At 52.9% G+C, this 17670-nt stretch overlaps 1 protein-coding gene across 1 annotated transcript; it reads left to right on the top strand.

The window, feature by feature from the left end:
* Positions 1–6728: 6728 nt before the first annotated feature.
* Positions 6729–16638, top strand: LOC128332674 (uncharacterized). The gene is made up of 19 exons (XM_053267260.1): positions 6729–6980; positions 7304–7367; positions 8425–8510; positions 8813–8885; positions 9845–9930; positions 10293–10371; positions 10760–10851; positions 11375–11444; positions 11745–11914; positions 12309–12431; positions 12550–12670; positions 12760–12897; positions 13239–13412; positions 13590–13739; positions 13964–14083; positions 14185–14293; positions 14612–14674; positions 14942–15133; positions 15428–16638. Exons 1-18 carry the CDS (start codon positions 6940–6942, stop codon positions 15124–15126), a joined length of 1944 nt encoding a protein of 647 aa, XP_053123235.1. The 5' UTR covers positions 6729–6939; the 3' UTR covers positions 15127–15133; positions 15428–16638.
* Positions 16639–17670: the final 1032 nt, after the last annotated feature.

Genomic DNA, 17670 nt, shown 5'->3' on the forward strand with positions numbered 1-17670 from the left:
GATTGGGTGCTGGTTTTTGAACTAACTTAAGTTTCCAAACTGCGTACAAAGGCAGCCCCACGTAGAGCGCATTGCAATAGTCAAGCCTGGAGGTTACCAGCTGATGCACCACTGTTTTGAGATTGTTCTCTTCAAGGAATGGACGCAGCTGGTGAATCAACCAAAGCTGTTGGAAGGCACTCCTGGCCATAGCCTCCACCTGAGATACCAGGGTGAGGCTTGGGTCCAAGGGTACTCCCAAGCTGCATACCTGTTCCTTTTGGGGGAGTGTAACCCTCACCCAGGACAGGAAGATCTAACTCATCCTTCAGATTCTGAGTGCCTACAATGAGCACCTCCGCCCATTACTGCCTGTAGGCAGGCATTTAGGGAATGAATGCCATTTCCTGATGATGGTGGTGGTGGTGGTGATGACAAGGAGAAATAGATGACAAGCATCCTGATAACACCCTGCACCAAATCTGATGATCTCACCCAGCGGTTTCATGTCGATATTAAAAAGCACTGGTGACAGAATGGAGCCCTCTCAACTCCATAGCCAGCTCTAAAGCCAGTTTGAAATGGGTCTAGATAATCCGTTTTCTCCAAAACTGTCTGGAGTTGGTAGGCCACCACTCTCTCAGTCACCTTGCCCAACCATGGGAGATTGGAGACTGGCCTGTAACTAGCCATCGCTAAGGGATCCAGGGAAGGTTTCTTAAGAAGTGGTCTATCTATTGCCCCTCCTCCAAACGGGGGGTACCCCCTCAGCGATGCATGAATGATATTAACGAGGCCACCTCCAACAATCTCCTTGCTAGATAGAAGCAGCCAAGTTGTAGGAACACAGGAAGCTGCCATATACTGAGTCAGGCCATTGTCCCATCCAGCTCAGTACTGTCTACACAGACTGGCAGCGGCATCTCCAAGGTTGTAGTCAGGGATCTCTCAGCCCTATCTTGGAGATGCCAGGGAAGGAACTTGGAACCTAGATGCTCTTCCCAGAGCAGCCCCATCTCCTAAGGGGAATATCTTACAGTGCTCACACTTCTAGTCTCCCATTCATATGCAACCAGGGTGGACCCTGCTTAGCTAAGGGGACAAGTCATGCTTGCTACCACAAAACTAGCTCTCCTCCTGTTAGTCGGGCAAGGTTCCAGAGAACAGGTGGTAGGCCGCACCGCCCGAAGCAGCTCGTCCACATCCTCAGAAATCACAGATTGAAACTGATCCTGCATAATACTGCAAGAGGGATTGCTGAACACCCCCTTCATAACCCTTGCAGAAATAGTGGAGTCCAAGTCAGCCCAGAATACAGGAGATTTTATCCGCAAAGAACCCATTAAAAGCTTTACAGCAGAACAAATTCTCCGGGGACTGATTCCAAACAGAAAGAGCAGAAATTAAACTCCTCACAACCTGGGATAGCTCTGCTGAACGCAAATCTGCATGCACAATTCATGCAGACCAAAATTGGTTTTTTGCCGCATGCACCGCTATCACATAAACCTTCAAATGGATCCAGTGCTGTGTCCTGTCGAATTTGAGCCAGGTTTCCCTCCACTTGTGTTCCAGTCACACCTACTCTCATGCTTCAGCCCCCGCAACTCCTCTGTATACCAAGGGGCCATTTTTGAAGCAGGTTGGAAGGGACGCTTAGGAGCAATCGTGTCTCTTGCCCTGGTGAGTTCCATATTCCAGGTTCCCACCAGGGCCTCGACAGACTCACTGGCAGCACCAACATTAAAACCCTCCAAGGCTTTTTTGGAATCCTACTGGATCCAGCAGCCTTCTCGGGTGGGCCATCCTAATAGGTCCACCACCCCTGCAGGGGTGGGTTGTGGCTGTGAAGCAGGCAGTGGTCCGTCCATAACAATGGGGAAACCACAGGATCTCCTGACGATGGAGCCCAACAGAAGACCAAATTGAGTGTGTTTCCGGCACCATGAGTTGGTCCTGAAATTAATTGCGATAGGCCCATCGATTTCATGGCCTCTATGAACTCCCAAGCTGCACCAGACAAGCCAGCCCCAAAGTGGATACTGATGTCGCCTAACATCAAAAGTCTGGGAGACTCCAACACCAACTCTGTGACTGGTTCCATCAACTCAGTTAGGGGGTCCGTTGAGCAGCGGGGTGGATGGTACACCAAGAGTCTATCCCTATTTCCCAGCCTCAAAAATATACACTTGGTACAAGTAATCTGTCTCACAGAGGCTCTGGTAAGGGAGATGGTATTCTTATGGACCACAGCCACCCCACCCTACCCCACCCCACCCACTTCCCCTAACCTGCTCCCCATCAGAGTAATCTGATTGGAGAAGCTGGGCCCAAACTGGACCCCTTTCCTCCCGCAGCCAAGTCTCAGTTATAGACTTATACAAGCCGGGTCAGCTCCCTGCCTCACCCATGATCAAGTCGTGGATGATTTCGGTCTTCTTCTGAACTGACCTGGCATTGCAGAGGAGCAAGGTCCTGCTCCAGTGAGTGTATGCACACGCTCTCTACTGAAGGAGATTCGGGGCAGAAACCCTGTGTGTAAAGCCTCCTGCAAACTCTAGCCCAGACCTCCAGCCCCACCCTAATATAACCTTCTCCTAGACCTCAGTCCCACCCCGAAGGCCCGGCACCAAAAGCTGGCCCCCTTTGGAGGCCAGCTTTGTTGGCCGCCTAGAGGCGGTCTGCCGGCCCTCTGGTGCACCTCCCTCCTTTTTATGCCTCCAAGAGCTCAGCAGCCCCTCCCAGGGGTGCACCAAAGTAATTCAGGTGCCTGGACCACCCAGCCATGAGACACCCCTCCCGCCACCCTGTATGAGGCCCCCCAATCTCATTGGGGGGGCCGCCCCTCCAAAGCTCCGCTTAAAAAAATACTTGTGGCTGGGGGGGGGGAGTGGAGCAGTCCTCCCTCCCCCCTCCTCCGGCGGCAGCCAAGAGAGACGCTGGACCCATCTGTTGGGGCCAGCATCTTTAAGAAACTGCCAGACGCGCCCGTGCAGTTTAGAGATCGTTGCAAGCCTAAACGTCACGGGCTTGCGATGATCTCCTCTGAGCAGGCGTGCCTCGCAGTTTCTTAAAGATGCTGGCCCCAACGGATGGGTCCGGCGTCTCTCCTGGACAGAGCAACTGGCCCTATCCAACCCCAGCACGGCACCCCTCCTGACGGCTGCTGCTGGTGTCCACGTTGTGTTCCAGCATTTCCAAGCATTTCCTAACCACACCACTCTACCTGATGGATGTCCAGCCAAAGGGAGTTCCAAAGGAGAAGAGCCGATCCGTCTGAGCTAGCTGGGTTCTGGGAGAGGATCCAGGGGTTCAGGCACAGGAGGCCAGGGAGGGTTCTCGTGCACATTTTGCTCCCTAGGGTTTCAAAGGAGGATGGGTGGGGTGGGGGGATCGGTTCCCTAGTCTGCTCTCTGAGGACTGAAGGGCTGTGGGGCTCCATGGGCTGGTGTTCCTGGCCCACTATTTCTCAGGCCCTGGATTCCAGGTGAGCCCTGCAGCACCCAGAGCGTGAGGCTGGAGCCAGGGTGTGGCTGGCTGCTCCTTCAGGGCTGGATCTGCTGGTGCCTCCTTGAGTGGTTGCAGGGCAAAGGGAGCAGTTGAGATGGGGAGTGATGGAAGCCCCTCTGGGGGGCAGAGGAGGGGGTTGTGGCAGCCCCTCGGAACAGGTGATGCTGAGTCAGACCATTGCTCTACTCTGACCAGTAGCCGCTCTCCAAACCCCAACCAAGGGAGCTGAGCTGTTTTAGAGGTTTTTAAATTAGGCAGTATAAAAATATATATAAATCCAATGAATGAATGAATCAGGAAAGAAAGAAAGAAAGAAAGAAAGAAAGAAAGAAAGAAAGAAAGAAAGAAAGAAAGAAAGCCCTTTATGTTGTGGAGAGCGGGGAGGGTATATAAATAAAAAAATAAAATAAAATAAAATAAAATAAAATAAAGAAAGTCACCTTTATGTTGCAAGGAGCTTGGAGGGTTCTTGCCTTCACCCCTGCCCACTGCTGGAAACAGGCTAATCTGGATTCCTTTGACACACTCACTCACTCACTTGTGTCTTTTGTCCTTTTTCCCTCTCAGTGACTTCCAGCCACAGGAGATATATGAAGAGTGCTCCGTGGCCAAAACAAGCAAATGGTCACTGGTAAGGGATGAAAACCCAGTCTGTACATGGCAGGGCTGGGAGGGGGTGGGAGAGACCCTATTTCGAGCTAGAATAGAGGGCGTGTGGTAGAGATTCAGTCTTAGCAAGTTGAAGGGATGCTTTGAGAACTTGTCTGGAAAAGCCATATGCCTTGATATTTGCAGTGGTAGTAGCAGTGAATTGGGTGGGTGGGATGAGTGACAATCCGGGCTCAACTACAAGTGACTCAGGCAAAGGTTGGAGACCCTCGCTATGGAGGAAGCATCATGGGAACTTTTGGGATGGGAAGTGCTGAGAGGGAAGAGGGGTGTGTCTACCTATCTTCCAACGTCGCTTCTCCATTCCGCTCTCCTGCCCCAAATCACTCCCTCCCCCAGGGTTCTAGACTTTGATTTTGTTCTGGACTACCAAGCAGAAAACACATCCAGGAAGGGAGCAGTCTGGAGGGGAACTAGAGTGGGAAAGTCTTCTTTGGGGTAGATGGTGCATTCTTCCCCCACTGCCACTTCTTGGCTCCTCATGGCCCACTTTCTGGTGTCATTGAAAAGGGCCTCAAAACACGGGTCTGCAGCATCAAGTGCCCAATAGCTCTGCCCAGCAAAGAGAAGAACTTAGCTAGGCTTTCCTTAATTAAAGGTACCATTAAAGAAACCATAGTGTCCCATGTAGCAGGAGGCCTGACTCTTCTTCGGGATCCTGACACTCCAAATGTTGTGTAATACCCATGATCTCACCCGACTGCCCAGGAATAAGCGGAAAGCTGGTTTCTGAGGTTCAGTAGATTCTTGGGTTTGGTTTCCTCTCTGAGCCCAGTTACACCTTGGTAGACACGGTTTTGAGGTGCTAAGGAGCCACCTCCTGCTTTAAGCTCCTCTGTTAAGAAGGACCTCTTGAAGGAGGGTTGATGTTTGGACCCCAGATGCCCTGCAAAGGTCAAGTGGGCACCACAGCACCCATTCCTCTCTCCATTCTCATCCACAGAAGTCATTCTCGGATGGCTCCAGGATTCAGACCGTCAACACTGGGAACGAGATCCTGGAAGACGCACATGCCATCAGTTCCCCGAGGAGGTAGAGTTTCTTCTTGAACTTTTGTGTAGGGAAGGTTTTCTGTCCCCCTGCCAGCCTGGATCTGGGATGGATCCAGTGCTGCTGACTGGCAAGAGGTGCAGGGCAGACAAAAACGATGTCTTCATACATTGTGTAGAAGCAGGGGCGTAACTAGGTTGGAGTGGGCCCTGAGACAAGATTCTTAAATGGGCCCCCCCGCCCAGAAATTTTTTAATAATAATAATAATAATAATAATAATAATAATAATAATAATAATAATAATAATAATTCAATTTCTATAGCGCCCTTCCAAAAATGCCTAAGGGCGGTTTACAAAGAGAAAAAGGTGCCTCTTTGCCCCGTAAGCAGGGGGCTTTTATTCTCACATTTCTGTCCTCATTCAAAACATACAAAAAACAGATGTACAAATTTGAGCAAATGAGGAGAGAAGAATTATATGGGAGTAAAACCTTTTTCTTAAGGAGTCAGGAAGTGCATCTTTGGAGGCTCAAATGGATACCTTTCAGGCACAACTATTTCCAAGTCAAAAATTCCTTTTTCATGTGGTGTATTTGCAAAACCAAGGATTTGAGCTGGAAGTTCATCTAAGCGACTTCCAGTCTGCCAGCAAGTAATACCTGGTGGTGGCTCTGTGGACAGCAGATGCAGCTCCCTTTTCAATCATGAAGCTCTCTGCATTGTGCTCCGTTTTCGAAGTAGAGCTCTAAGAACGGAGCCAAATTCGCTCAGGGGCGTAGCAAGGTTGGAGTGGGCCCTGAGAAGAGATTTTAAAATGCCCCCCCCCCAAAGTCCAGGGCTTACACACACCCCAGGCTTCCAAGGATTTAAGTCTGATATTTCAAAATATGTATGCTGCCAAGAAATACATTTCACTGAATACACACTCACTTCACAATATATAGTGATATACATTGAATACTATATCTTTGTGCTACTTTTAATGCCTAGAACACACTAGAAACACTCATAATTAAGATGGGCCCCTTGCTGCAGATTAGCAAAGGAGACTTTCAACCATGCAGGGTGAGCCTATGTTTGTTTTCTCAGAATTCTGAACAAATTCAGTCAAGTTTGATTCCAGGAGGTTTTTCACAAGAGGCTTTGAAAGCCCTTTAACACACATCTCCTCTGGAATGGAGGTGCTGCATTCACATGTGGGCCAGATTGACCCTAAGGGGGAAAAATAGAAAAGCACAACACATGCGTCACAGTTCTCACTCATGTCTCAGTTCTCACTCAGACCTGGGTTGCAAAACAACTTGAACAGAAGTGTATTGATGAATGAATGAATGAATGAAGTCATAAATAAATTTGTTCCAGAAGTTTTTGTAATTTCCGGACATGAAACAAGCCACTTATAGGACTTTTTAGAGGTTTTTTTAAGCCAGCAGATTTTCCAATCAGTCTTCAATGAAATATTCAGAGACTTCTCAGTCTCCCCACACCCCATCCAAGCCCTATGGCAAGCAGATCCCTACCTGGATATAGGGGGCGGGGGGCGGGGTGTGACCACCAAAAGGAATCCACATTCTACCTGGCCACGGCTGAGCTGTCTGGCCTGGGAAGAAGAGGGTCTGCTGCAGAGAACTGGAGTGGCCACTCTGACTGCCAGCCTTCTTCCTGGGGCTGGCCAGCCTACTCGAATTCAGGCTTCACGGAGGCCTACACGGAGGCCTCCCTGGAAGCCCCGCCCAGCCGCCGATCAGCTGAGAGGCGCCCGGGAGAAAAGCAGCTTGCCTGCTGCTTGGATGGCCGACCAGGAGGACCAGCAGGAGGGAGGGCAAACAGGGCAAGTGGCTGAAGGGTCTTGGGGCTGGGCAGGGGGCAATGGGGAGTCATGGGAGGTGTCTCTGGGGGGCCCCTCAAGGCAGTGGGGCCCCGAGGCGACGGCCTCCCCCGGCCTCATGGTAGTTATGCCCCTGCGTAGAAGCATTCACTCTTCCAAGATGTGGTGGTGATGTCCGCTAGCTTGAAGGGCACAGAGGATAGCTTCCTGGAGGCCTGCCGGATGGCTGTCCCATATTGGAAGCAGCGTGCTGGGACAGACGCATCTTAGGTCTGATCCAGCAAGGCTCTTCCGAGGTACTCAGGCCATTGTATTTCTTCCTGCAGTGTCTTCACGGTTGAGGAGGATGGATGGTTTCTCCAGACCGTGGACACCGAATGGTCTTGTGAGGTCAGGAAACGATTCCAGTCGCTTTTGTGGATGGGCTGGTGGAGGGGTGAGGGGAGATTGCATCTCCACCGTCAGGAGACAGAGCGGGGTCAGATCCTGAAAGGGGAGGAAATCCAGCTGCTGCATGTTGGCCAGAGGATTACAGTGGGAACGTCGTGGCTAGGGAAGGATTCTGCCACCCTCTGCCTCTCCTTCCAATGGCCACCTTTCTGGGTTGGTGTGCTTTGGATTGGAGGCATCAAACGGCTCCCAAGACCCTGAGACGGGTCAGGAGAGGAGAGGGTCTTCCTGGCAGAGATCCTCCAGGTCTCTTGACTGAAGAGGCATTTCTGGAGAGACAATCCTGGTCCCCTCAGGTAAAAACAGCCCACAGCAGGAGGGATGGCCCTCACTCCGGACTCAGGGGCCCACCTTGTCTCTCCCTTTGGAAAGGCTGAGCTAACCCTGTTTCTTGGGGAGAGGAGAGAAGAGGACATGAAGGGGTGGGATCAAGAAGACTCTCTGGGCCAAACTATTGATGCCAGTGGGTCCCGTTCCTCTTGGTTTCCATTCCCCATGAAAGGAATGCAGAAGAAATGACAAGAAATGACAACAAGCAGTTAGCATTCCATTCTGGAGCTCCCATGCAGTGATGTTTCTGTTAATGGCTGGTTTTGGGGAGGGAAAGAAAGAGATTTCACAGACCTACCTGTCATGCTGTCTTTGGACTAGAGCTCCAGAGTGCAGCCAACTGATTCTGATGGCCCTTTTGAAGGATGGTGGCCAGTTTGCTGACCACAGTAGATCATATCACAATGGAGGTTCATGGTTGGACATAGGATGAAACCAAATGGCCACAAGCATGTGGTGGCTGTGCCCTGGCACTCCCACCACAGTTAGAATTAGAACACATGGTTTCTTTTTAATAAGGTTTTTTTGTTTTTTTAAAAAATCTAAATAATTTAAAGAAATAAAAAAGAACTCAAAGAAAATGTCAGGGGGAAAACTCCCTACGAATCCTGGGCCCTAGGAAGATCAGAGTGAGTACACTCATAGGAAACCTTTGTCTCATTTGCAGAGTCCTGACATCCAAGAGGCCAAGATCCCAGAAGACAGCACTAGGGATCAGGAGCTGGACGTGGAGAGCTTTGTCAGTTCCCCAAGGTACTCTTTTCTCACCTGGAGGGGCAGCTCCATCGCTCATGGAAGTAGAGGACCTTCCTTAGAAGCCCATGCAAGTTTTTTGGGGGGTGGAGGTGTTTAGTTTAGCAAGAAGCCAAGGGTGGAGGGTTGTTTCCATGGAGGCAGGTGTCTCCATGCCCAGCCCGTGGGCTTCCTGCAGGCATCTGGCTGTCCACTCCTGGAAACAGGGTGTTGGGCTGCATGCCTCATTCATCTCATCAAGCAGAGCTCTTTCTAAGCACTCGTGTTCTGATCTCATGTGTCTTCTTTCTTTCTTTTCTTAGCGTCCAGAGGCCAAGCACTGTGTTGAGGAGGCTGCAAAACACCGCCGCTGACCAAGAGCCATCCCTTGGAGAGGTCAGGAAGCCTCAACATCCAGTCCCTCCCTCGGAAGAACTGTGGGTTGGGCGTGTGGGTCCCCCGTGTTGCCCAGGAGTAGAGAGCATGTGGAGTGGCCCCAGTTTTGATGCTGCCGGGTGGGCGGCCATCTTCTGACAGTTGTTTGCTTAAAGCTATGGTAAAGGGATAGCCATGCCCTTAACAACACTGCATCACAATGGTGGCACGGTGGGGGTGATAGGATTAAAGAAGATGGCCGCAAGGAGATGGTGGCTATGGCCTTGACTTCTGGTCGAGATCTCACAGTTAAAGGTGGAACATCCTGTTGCTTTAATGGCAACCATTGAAAAACAGTGACAAATAAATGAAGAATGAATAAAAATACAAAACAATAAGCAAACTCAACCAAACCAATGAGAAATGAACTAAATGAAAAAGGGGAAAGAAATGGGAAAGAAAGAGGAAAGGAGACCCAGTTTTGGCATGTTTTTGCACGTGCCTTTAGTGTCCTCACTAAGGAGCCGACTGAAAGCATGAAGTGGACTGGAAGTGGTCTTTTCCAGTCACCAGAGCCATCGGGGCCCCAGTTGAGTGAGGGAGCGCAGCATGTCTTGGGGTGGGGGGAGTTGATGCCTTTCCCCTCTGCCATTTGCATGCGTGCGCGAAGGCCTGAAATCAGCCCGACCGACCTTATTGCGAGGAAGGCGGGCATGAGAGAGGAGCTCTTTTGCCATCTCTCCTGCCAGCTTCCAGCCAGCATGCCTGGGCTCCAAAGTGGTTTTTAAGAAAACTGAAAATCAGGAAAGCGGGAGGAATTGTGTCCAGAACGGGACAATCCCCTTCTGGCCCACTTCCTGCGTTCAGCTCACCCGGTGATGACCGCTGGAAGGTGCCAGGCTGGCCTATTCCCTGCTGAAGCCTAGGAAGCTCAATGAGAGGGCCAGAGCAACCATTTCTCCCCCTTCTCTCCTTCACAGAGTTCTTCCTTCCCGGGGGCCGAGACTCCACATGCCAGCGTGGAGGAAGAGGGGTCGGAAGAGGACTATGCCACCAGTTCCCCCAGGTACCTTTCTCAGCTGAAGGGCCGCTCCAGGGATCATAGAGGCGGATCACCTTCCCTGGGAGCCTTGGTTGATTAGACATGTTCATGGAGGAGAAGCCAGTTGAAGACTATTACCCATGACAGCCAAGGAACCTCCGAATCTCGAGATCTCTCTCTCTCTCTCTCTCTCTCTCTCTCTCTCTCTCTCTCTCTCTGAATAAACACACTTTAATGCCACATGTAACCAGGTCTCAAGTGGTTCACAACCAACTAAATAGGCATCTGGCTGTCCACTGTTGGGTTCTGGGCTACACGTGTCTTTCACTTGATCCACAGGGCATGCATTGCTGTTCTTATGCCATGTCTCTCCTTTCTCCTCTCAGAGTCCAGAAGCCAAAGAAGTGGCTCATCAAGAAGATGATGAAGAACACCTACACGGTGGAAGACTCGTCCTCCGCGGAGGTGAGAAATGATCCATTTCATCATCCATTTTTTCATGTGAACGGGCTCTAGGTTGTTTTTGTGTGTTTGTGTGTGTGTGTGTGTGAGTGCCCTGTTCCCCAGCAGGAGACAGAACATGGAATGGTTCTAGTTCTAGATGCTGCAGGATGGGAGGGATTGTGATTGGTGGGATGGGAGGAAATGCATCTGAGGCATTGGAAAGAGGGCAAAAATGTGGTGAAAGGCTCTTCTGGGCTGAGATGCCAAATGCCTTTTCTACCAAGGGGCAGGTCTTATTTTAGAGCAGGATGTCTTCCCAACCGTCCCTTGGGCTTGGTTCCTCTCAGAAGCCTCGCAAGGTCAACGCAAGCCCTGAAACGCTCCCGATTCTCTTCTCTCTCCTCCCCAGTGCTCCTCGACGGACGAGGACGACACGATGCATGACATCAGCAGCATCGAGGACGAGGTGTGGGACTCTCCGCTGACCCCCAGTTCGGCCAGGTAGGTACCCTCGTCTCAGCTGAGGAGCCAGTAGGGAGCTGGGGGGATTTTAGCGTAGCCAGCAGAAGGCTGCAGGGGACAGGGGCAGATCCCCCATGTCTGAGCCCCATAGAGGGATGTTTCCTCCTACCTGCTCCCTGAGAAATCTGGAGGGGGAGTTCACCCAAGGAGGCCGATTGGCAGCAGGTGCAAGACAGACACCAGCAAGTCTATTGCTGGCTGTTAGCAGAGGGAGCTCTGAGACCCCCATGCTGTTGGCATGAGCGGGTGTTGGGGAGAAGGAGCAGGGGAGGGCTCCTGTCTCGATGCCCCCTTTGAACACTTCCCAGGGCTTCTCAGTGGGGAACGAAAGGCTGGACTTGGGAGATCTCTGGCCTGATGAAGTTCCCCTGCCAGCCACCTCCCAAGGGAGGCGAGATCTTTGCTTAGCATCTCCTTGGGTGCCCGTGTACTTCTTCAGCTGGCTGCCATCTCCAACAGGACAGTTCTTTGAGAAGCTTTTCTCTCTCCTCTCCTCTCTCAGGAACATCGGCGAAGAGGAAAGAAGAGGACAGCTGGCCCCAGATTGGTTCTCCTCGGTCCATCTGGGAGAGGTAAGGGGCGCAAACCAAGGGTGACTTGACTCCAGCCATCTGCCCCTCCTTTCCTGCACTACACAAGAAGGCGGCTTGGATGGCAGTCACTGTTCAGACGGGAGGTGGGGACTTGCCCTTTCCCCTTGTGGATGTCTTTCCCTTGCAGTTGACCTCATGCACCCTGAGCCAAAGGCAGCACCCTCCAGGCCCAGATGTGGGTGCAGACACCCATGGCACTGGCCTGGCCCTGGGGATTCTCCTGACCCATAACCGTCCCTAGGACTGTGTGCTGAGGCCTGACCCTCCTCTTCTTCGCAGGGGAGAGCAACAAAGAAGATTGGGGACGTCATCCGGAGCGTGGAGTATGCCAGTGAGGTGGAGGAAAGGTTCCCCAAACTCCTGGTGGGCCTGGTCAACAAGATCCTCACCGGCCTGCAGAACACCACCGAGGGAGTCGGGAACCGAGACAGCCAAGACCTGCCTCCTGAGTAAGTCATGGCAGTGGGGAAAGCGGGGCCAGCAAGTCTTCCTTCCAGCACTCTGGGAGGACAGGCTAGGGTCATTTCTCCCATGTCCCACTCTGATGGGTGAGCAGCATTTCTGGCCTGTTTGGGTGACTCTGGCACAGATGTCCCCTCCCTCAGCTACACAGAGGAGAGCCCAGAATTTGCAGCCCTCTTGGCTCTGCAGAGAGCCTTAAAATGCATCTGCAGTGTTAAAAAGCCAGCTGTGGATAAAGTCACTTCACCTCTGTGGTCTCCCTCCCATGGTCCAACTCAGTCCCTCCACCCTTGATACTACGCCACCCCGCAAGGAGTCCCTCCCTTGTCCACTGCCTCCACCCTTGACATGGTGGTGACAGCAACCTTCTCTTCTCTGCAGGGAGACCGAGCAGATTGTCCGAACCCTGCTGGAGAAGGTGGCACAGGTGACCCCAGAGAAGACCTGCTGGGAATCCCTGTGCTCTCCGCAGAGCTGCCTCCAGGGTGTGGCCCTCTTGGTGAGGTAAGTAGGAGTGAATAGGAGATTCCTCAGGAGGCCTGGGGGCTGGGGTGGTTTGGGTCAGGTCTGCTCTTTCTGGGGCTCCCGCCCAGGACTCAGCAGGGGCCTTTGTGTGTTGCAGGGCTCTCCTCCAGACACCATCCTCCACAGTGGCCAGGCTGAAGGCATACCTGGCTTCCCTCTTCAGCCTCGATAAAGATCCAGAAGAGCATTCCCTCGCAGAGGTGGCCTTCTTTGTGGAGGTGAGAAGCATTTTCCTCAGGTGGGCTTCCCTGAGAGGAGGGTTTGGCCCCAGGGGCTGATGGGTCTTCTGCTCCTTTCCCTCTTTTAGCTGCTCCTGAAAGACCAAGACTTTGCTGCCTTAGAGAAGACCTGGATGCTCCTGGTAGCGTGGCTAGTCCACCCCAGCCAGAACATCCGCTACCTGAGCGAAAGGGGTCTTCTCCACATTTATGGAAAGCTAAAGGCGGTGAGTGACATCCCTGGGCATGGAGCATCCCTAGACATGGAGACTCCTCTCTTTGGGGAGCCCTTCCTGAGGCTGGTGCTCCTAGGCATCCCCAGGTGTGACAGGAAGATTTTTCCAGTTGGGAGGATTCAGCCTGTGGAACCCTTGCCACAGGATGAAGGAGAAATCCTTAAGGGAATGCATCTCTCAGTGGGAGCCCTGATTCCCCACGTGCTCCAATGCCGCCTTCTCACCCCTCTTGGATGGAAGCCAAGCGGCATCAAACATGGACAGCTATGTGGTCCATTTAGCAGGGGGTAGACTAGCATGTGTTCTCAAGGATCCACCTTTTCCCTCCCTAGGCGAAGAAACCCCAGGATTTTAGTGCTGGGATCCTGGGAGGGCTCAGGACCTCCAGTCTGGAAGCCACTTTGGGGGTCCTGGCCTTCATGGAGCGGCTGAGGCACTGTCCATCAGAACACCAGGCCACGGTGAATGCTGTCCTGGCTGCCCTGTGCCGCCCTCTCTTCCACCACGTGAGTACTTACATGCCAGCCCTCCGCCCCGGCTCTATGAGGGCTGGCCAACCTGCAGGTTCCGAACGGGTTGGAGAAGGGAAACCAGACACCCCCTAGAGACCCATGCAAGCTCTTCTGCATGGTGATGGAGGTGAGGAATTCCTCCCTAATAACAACCCCTGTTCTTCTTTGTAGGAGGAGGCTAAGATCCGAAGGGCAGCCATGAGGACCCACCTGGATCTCCTGCAGCACCGCCACCACCATCATGAGGGTACAGAGGAGAACATCACGACCCTCATCGCAGTGCTGATGCATGTGGAGGATGAGGACCTGGAGGTAGCACAGGTGAGAGCCCACTTCTTCCTGCCACCCCTACGAAGGTGTTTAGGCTTCCCCAAGTCCAGCCACCCAGTGGCAGGCCCCAGAGTTAGCCTCACGGGATGGTGAATTCACGAGCTGTCCCGCTGTGGTTTGGCCTATCCAGGCCCTACTCCTTGAAGCCCCCTAAGAGGTTTCTTGGAATCCCTTGGGAGGATTTTTCACTCCCATTCCGGTCTTTCTTTTGGCAGGCTGCGAAGGACAATCTGAGCCTCCTGGCGGAAGCCCTCCTATGGCACCTGGAGGGCAAGCTGCTGGCGCGGGATTCTTACAGCCTGCAGGAGCTGCTCCACAAGATCGCCAAGCGTCTGGTAAGGGCAGCCCCTCCCTGTCCATCCCTCGGCTCAAATGGCTCAAGGACCTTTGGGCGATGCTTTGCTCACTCGGGATTTGTCTTTGCTCTTGATCCCAGATTCGGCAGCTCGGCACAGAGGACGCCGTGGAGATGGAGGCCACCAAGATCCTGGGCTTCTTCCGCAGCGAGCAGCCTTCAGTGAGGAGAACGGCTGCCCTGCTGATCGGTAAGCAAAACAAGACTTTTGGGTCTCCCTTAGTGGGTCGTCTTGGTGGGCAAAGGTTCATTCTCTTGGAAGGCACTGCCAGAAGGGTGTGGAGGGGCAGGAGCTGTTCCCTCCCCAGGAGGACTGGCCCAGTGCGTGTTAGCGAGGTCTCTTGGCTTAATTTCCTCCCAAGGTGACATAAGAGTCCCTGGAGGAATGGCTCAAATTGTCAGTCCCAGAGGGAGCAGAGAGGGGAGGATTTCCTCTCCTGAATGATCGGGTTGTCCATGCACAGTGTCCTGAACTGTGGTCCCATTTCCTTCCACCCTTGTTTTTTAGGTCACCTGGTCCACAAAAAGGGCAGCATCCTCACTGAAGGGAACATAGAGACCTTCCATGCTGGTAAGTGCCGGTTTCTGGGTGGGAAGGGGAAGTTTCTGTGAGGGGAGAGGCCTAGATTTAGGGACCACAGAGCTGGAATGGGCCACCTGTCCCCTCAAATGGAAGGTCCCGCTTGCATCCTCAGGGATGCTCAGCAGTAGGCTTTCCCAGAGTGCAGGGGAGAAAGAGTCAGGACTTGCGCCCTCTTGGTGTGGAAATGGTGGGGCTTGGCCAAGGGTGGGGTGATCTCTTCATGCCATTTCTGAACCTTCTCCTTCATCCCTCCAGCGCTGGAGAGCTTGCTTGGCGACCATGACCCCGAGGTCGGGAGAGTTGCCTGCAAGACAGAGAAGATCGTGAAGAAGGCCTTTTCCCTCCACTCCCGGCACGGGCTGCGGGCTGCCGTTCGGCGCTTGTGGGCGGGCTGTAAGAAGAAGAGACACCCGCCAGAGTACGGTGATCTCTCCACCTGACCGACTGGTGAGCAGACCAAGGCAGGGCTTCACTTGAAGGGGCCCCGATGGTTAGGGAGGGGGCTGGGGCTGCAGGAAGGGTGGGCAGGAATCTGGGCAACCCTCCCTCGTGTTGGAATGCCAACTTCGGCCCTTGTGTCTGGTTGTACCAGTAGCCAAAGGGAAAGAGGAAAGATCTCTCTTCCCTCTGGGAAATGAGGACACAAATATTCTGCCAGGAGTCCCTGGTGCTTGGTGGTGTCATGGGGGAGAGTGTGAGAAGACCCCCCATCTCTGAACCAATGTCCTTCTCTCTTTCCAGGAACAACAGCCCCGTGCTCTCCCCTTGAAGATCAGCAGCTGAAGGGAGGTTCAGGAAAGACCGTGCAGCGCAGGGGCCTCCCAGAAGACCTCCTCCAACCGCGTGGACACAAGATCTGTCCACAAGAAGACATCCAGCAGGGAAGTGCAGTTCTGTCTGAGGAGTGAGGGGGAAGCAGGCTCCATTCGCCTGGCCCAAGGAAGCCCCGCCTCTGGGGTGCAGAAGCCCCTCCCCTTGCTTCTGCTGGCAGGCTGTGGGAGGAGGCTACAGGACCACCCTGCCCCCAAGTGGCCCTTTGGAACCATTCTTGGGCTTCCCTTGGGTCCGGGGAGGCTGTGTGGCCCCAGCAGGAGGGCAAGGTCCCTCCATTCCCACCAGCTGGCCAAGGAGCGCCCCCTCCTCCTTCCACCTTTCTCCCCTTCCCCAGCGGCCTGGCTTCCCCTGGCAGGGGAAGCCCCATCCAGTCATCCGCCCCCTCCCCTGCCGAGGGTGTGCTCCTCCCCCCCTCCACTCCCGCAGCCACGCCTCACTCCCCCCTCCGCTCCCTCCTCCTTCCTCCCAAACCGGTGCAGCAGCAGAGGAGCCTGGGAGACTCTGGGGGCCCCCTGCAGCCCCAGTAGCGCCCCCTGGTGCTGCCCGGTGGCAGGCCAGAGAATTCTCCTCTCCCTCCTGCTCCATGCTGTGGCTGCACAGTGGGGAGCCCGAATTCTCTGGCTTGCCCCCCCATCAACCCCCACCCCACTGCCCGATCCCCGCTTGCTGGGCTGCCAGAGTGGAAAGGGAGGAGGAGCAGGGCAACCCCACTGACGCTGCTTTGTGCTTCTTGCAGGCATGTGCTGCTGCTGGGAGGCTGGAGGAGTCGATCCGCCCCAGAAAAGGAGACCACGTGAACATGCCTGCCAGGAGCGGGGGGGTGGGTGGGGGCTGGCTGGGACTCCCCCCAATTTTGTTTGCCCTGCTATTCCCTTCTTCTGTGTGACCCTGGGCTTCCTCCCTTCCCTCCCTCCCTCCCTCCCCCTCCCTCCCAGGGACAGAATGGGCTTTGCTGGTCGCCCTGTTGGGGGCCGAGTAGGAATTTTTGGCTTTCCAACAGATTGGCCGAGATGGAAAGTTTTTTTGCCTACTCCATTCTGTCCTGTTTTGTTTCCTTTAGTTAGAAAGTTAAGTGACGACTTGTAACCTATTTAAGTATATTAATAAAGTTGCCCCTTTTGTTCAAAACATACCGTCGTGTCTGAGATCCTCTTTTCTTCTCGTCTCCCTTGGAGCGTTTGTGCCCACAGACTCCCAAGCTCACCTCTTGGCTGAGGGAGACGCTGCTACACTGCTACAGGTCCATGCAAATGCCTCTTGCTTTCAAGCACTCACTCAGACAATTGGCTTGGATCACTCCAGAGGAGCCCACTTGAGGTTTGCCGCCAATGAGGTTTGCTGAGCACAGGATCCTGGGAGCAAGCTGCACCTTCCAATCGAGTGCCCGGAAAGCACAGCCTTGGCAATGCTTGGCAAGCTTACAAACCAACACTGACTGCCTCCAATACAGCCAAATATGAAATGTGATTCCATTCCAGTGATTAAAAAGTCCTGCCAAGTATGAAATGCCATTTGTGCAGGAACAAGGCCTTGACCTCCTCTTGTGCTCTTCACATTTCTCTTTTGAATGCGTATTTGCTTCCTTCCTGTGCTCTGTAATAAGAAGCTGGCAGGGATCAAGAGTTCACAGCTCCCGTTTGACAGTTTGGTCTGGTTGGGGAAAGAGTCCTGCTGTTTGGTTTTTGGAGGGAGAAGAGGGTTGGATTGGATTGGATTGGTTTGGTTTTGTTTTTTTAATGGGGGGAGCTCGCATTAATTTTGATTGGTTGGTTTGGTTTTTCCCCCAAATTCAATTTTTATTATTTTTAACAATATTAATATGTCATTTATTACGAATAGACAAAAGTGGACTTCCCGCACGCATCTCTTCGTGAATCATCAGCTATAAAGTTCACCCTTGCTATAATAATAGTTCAAAACATAAATTTAAATCCTTACAAACACAGCTAATCTACCCAACCTGCAGGTTTTTTTACTGAATTTCGAACCCTGCTGTAAAGTCCATAGTAGGAAAATAGTTCTTTAGATACAACAAGAATGGTTTCCAATCTTCTTTGAAGCATTCCAAATTTGGGTCTCTTATTAGTGTTGTAAGTTTTGCCATCTCCGCATATTCCAAAAATTTTATCAGCCAATCTTCTTTTGAAGGC

This window comes from Hemicordylus capensis, chromosome 7 (genome assembly GCF_027244095.1).
Source record: "Hemicordylus capensis ecotype Gifberg chromosome 7, rHemCap1.1.pri, whole genome shotgun sequence".
In the NCBI taxonomy this organism is placed as follows: domain Eukaryota; kingdom Metazoa; phylum Chordata; class Lepidosauria; order Squamata; family Cordylidae; genus Hemicordylus; species Hemicordylus capensis.

Excerpts from the sequence above, each read along its gene's own strand:
- LOC128332674 (XM_053267260.1), top strand. The coding sequence starts at position 6,940 with ATGGCCGACCAGGAGGACCAGCAGGAGGGAGGGCAAACAGG. Across the intron at positions 9,931-10,292 it reads TATGCCACCAGTTCCCCCAG|AGTCCAGAAGCCAAAGAAGT; the intron begins GTACCTTTCTCA and ends TTCTCCTCTCAG. Across the intron at positions 10,372-10,759 it reads AAGACTCGTCCTCCGCGGAG|TGCTCCTCGACGGACGAGGA; the intron begins GTGAGAAATGAT and ends TCTCCTCCCCAG.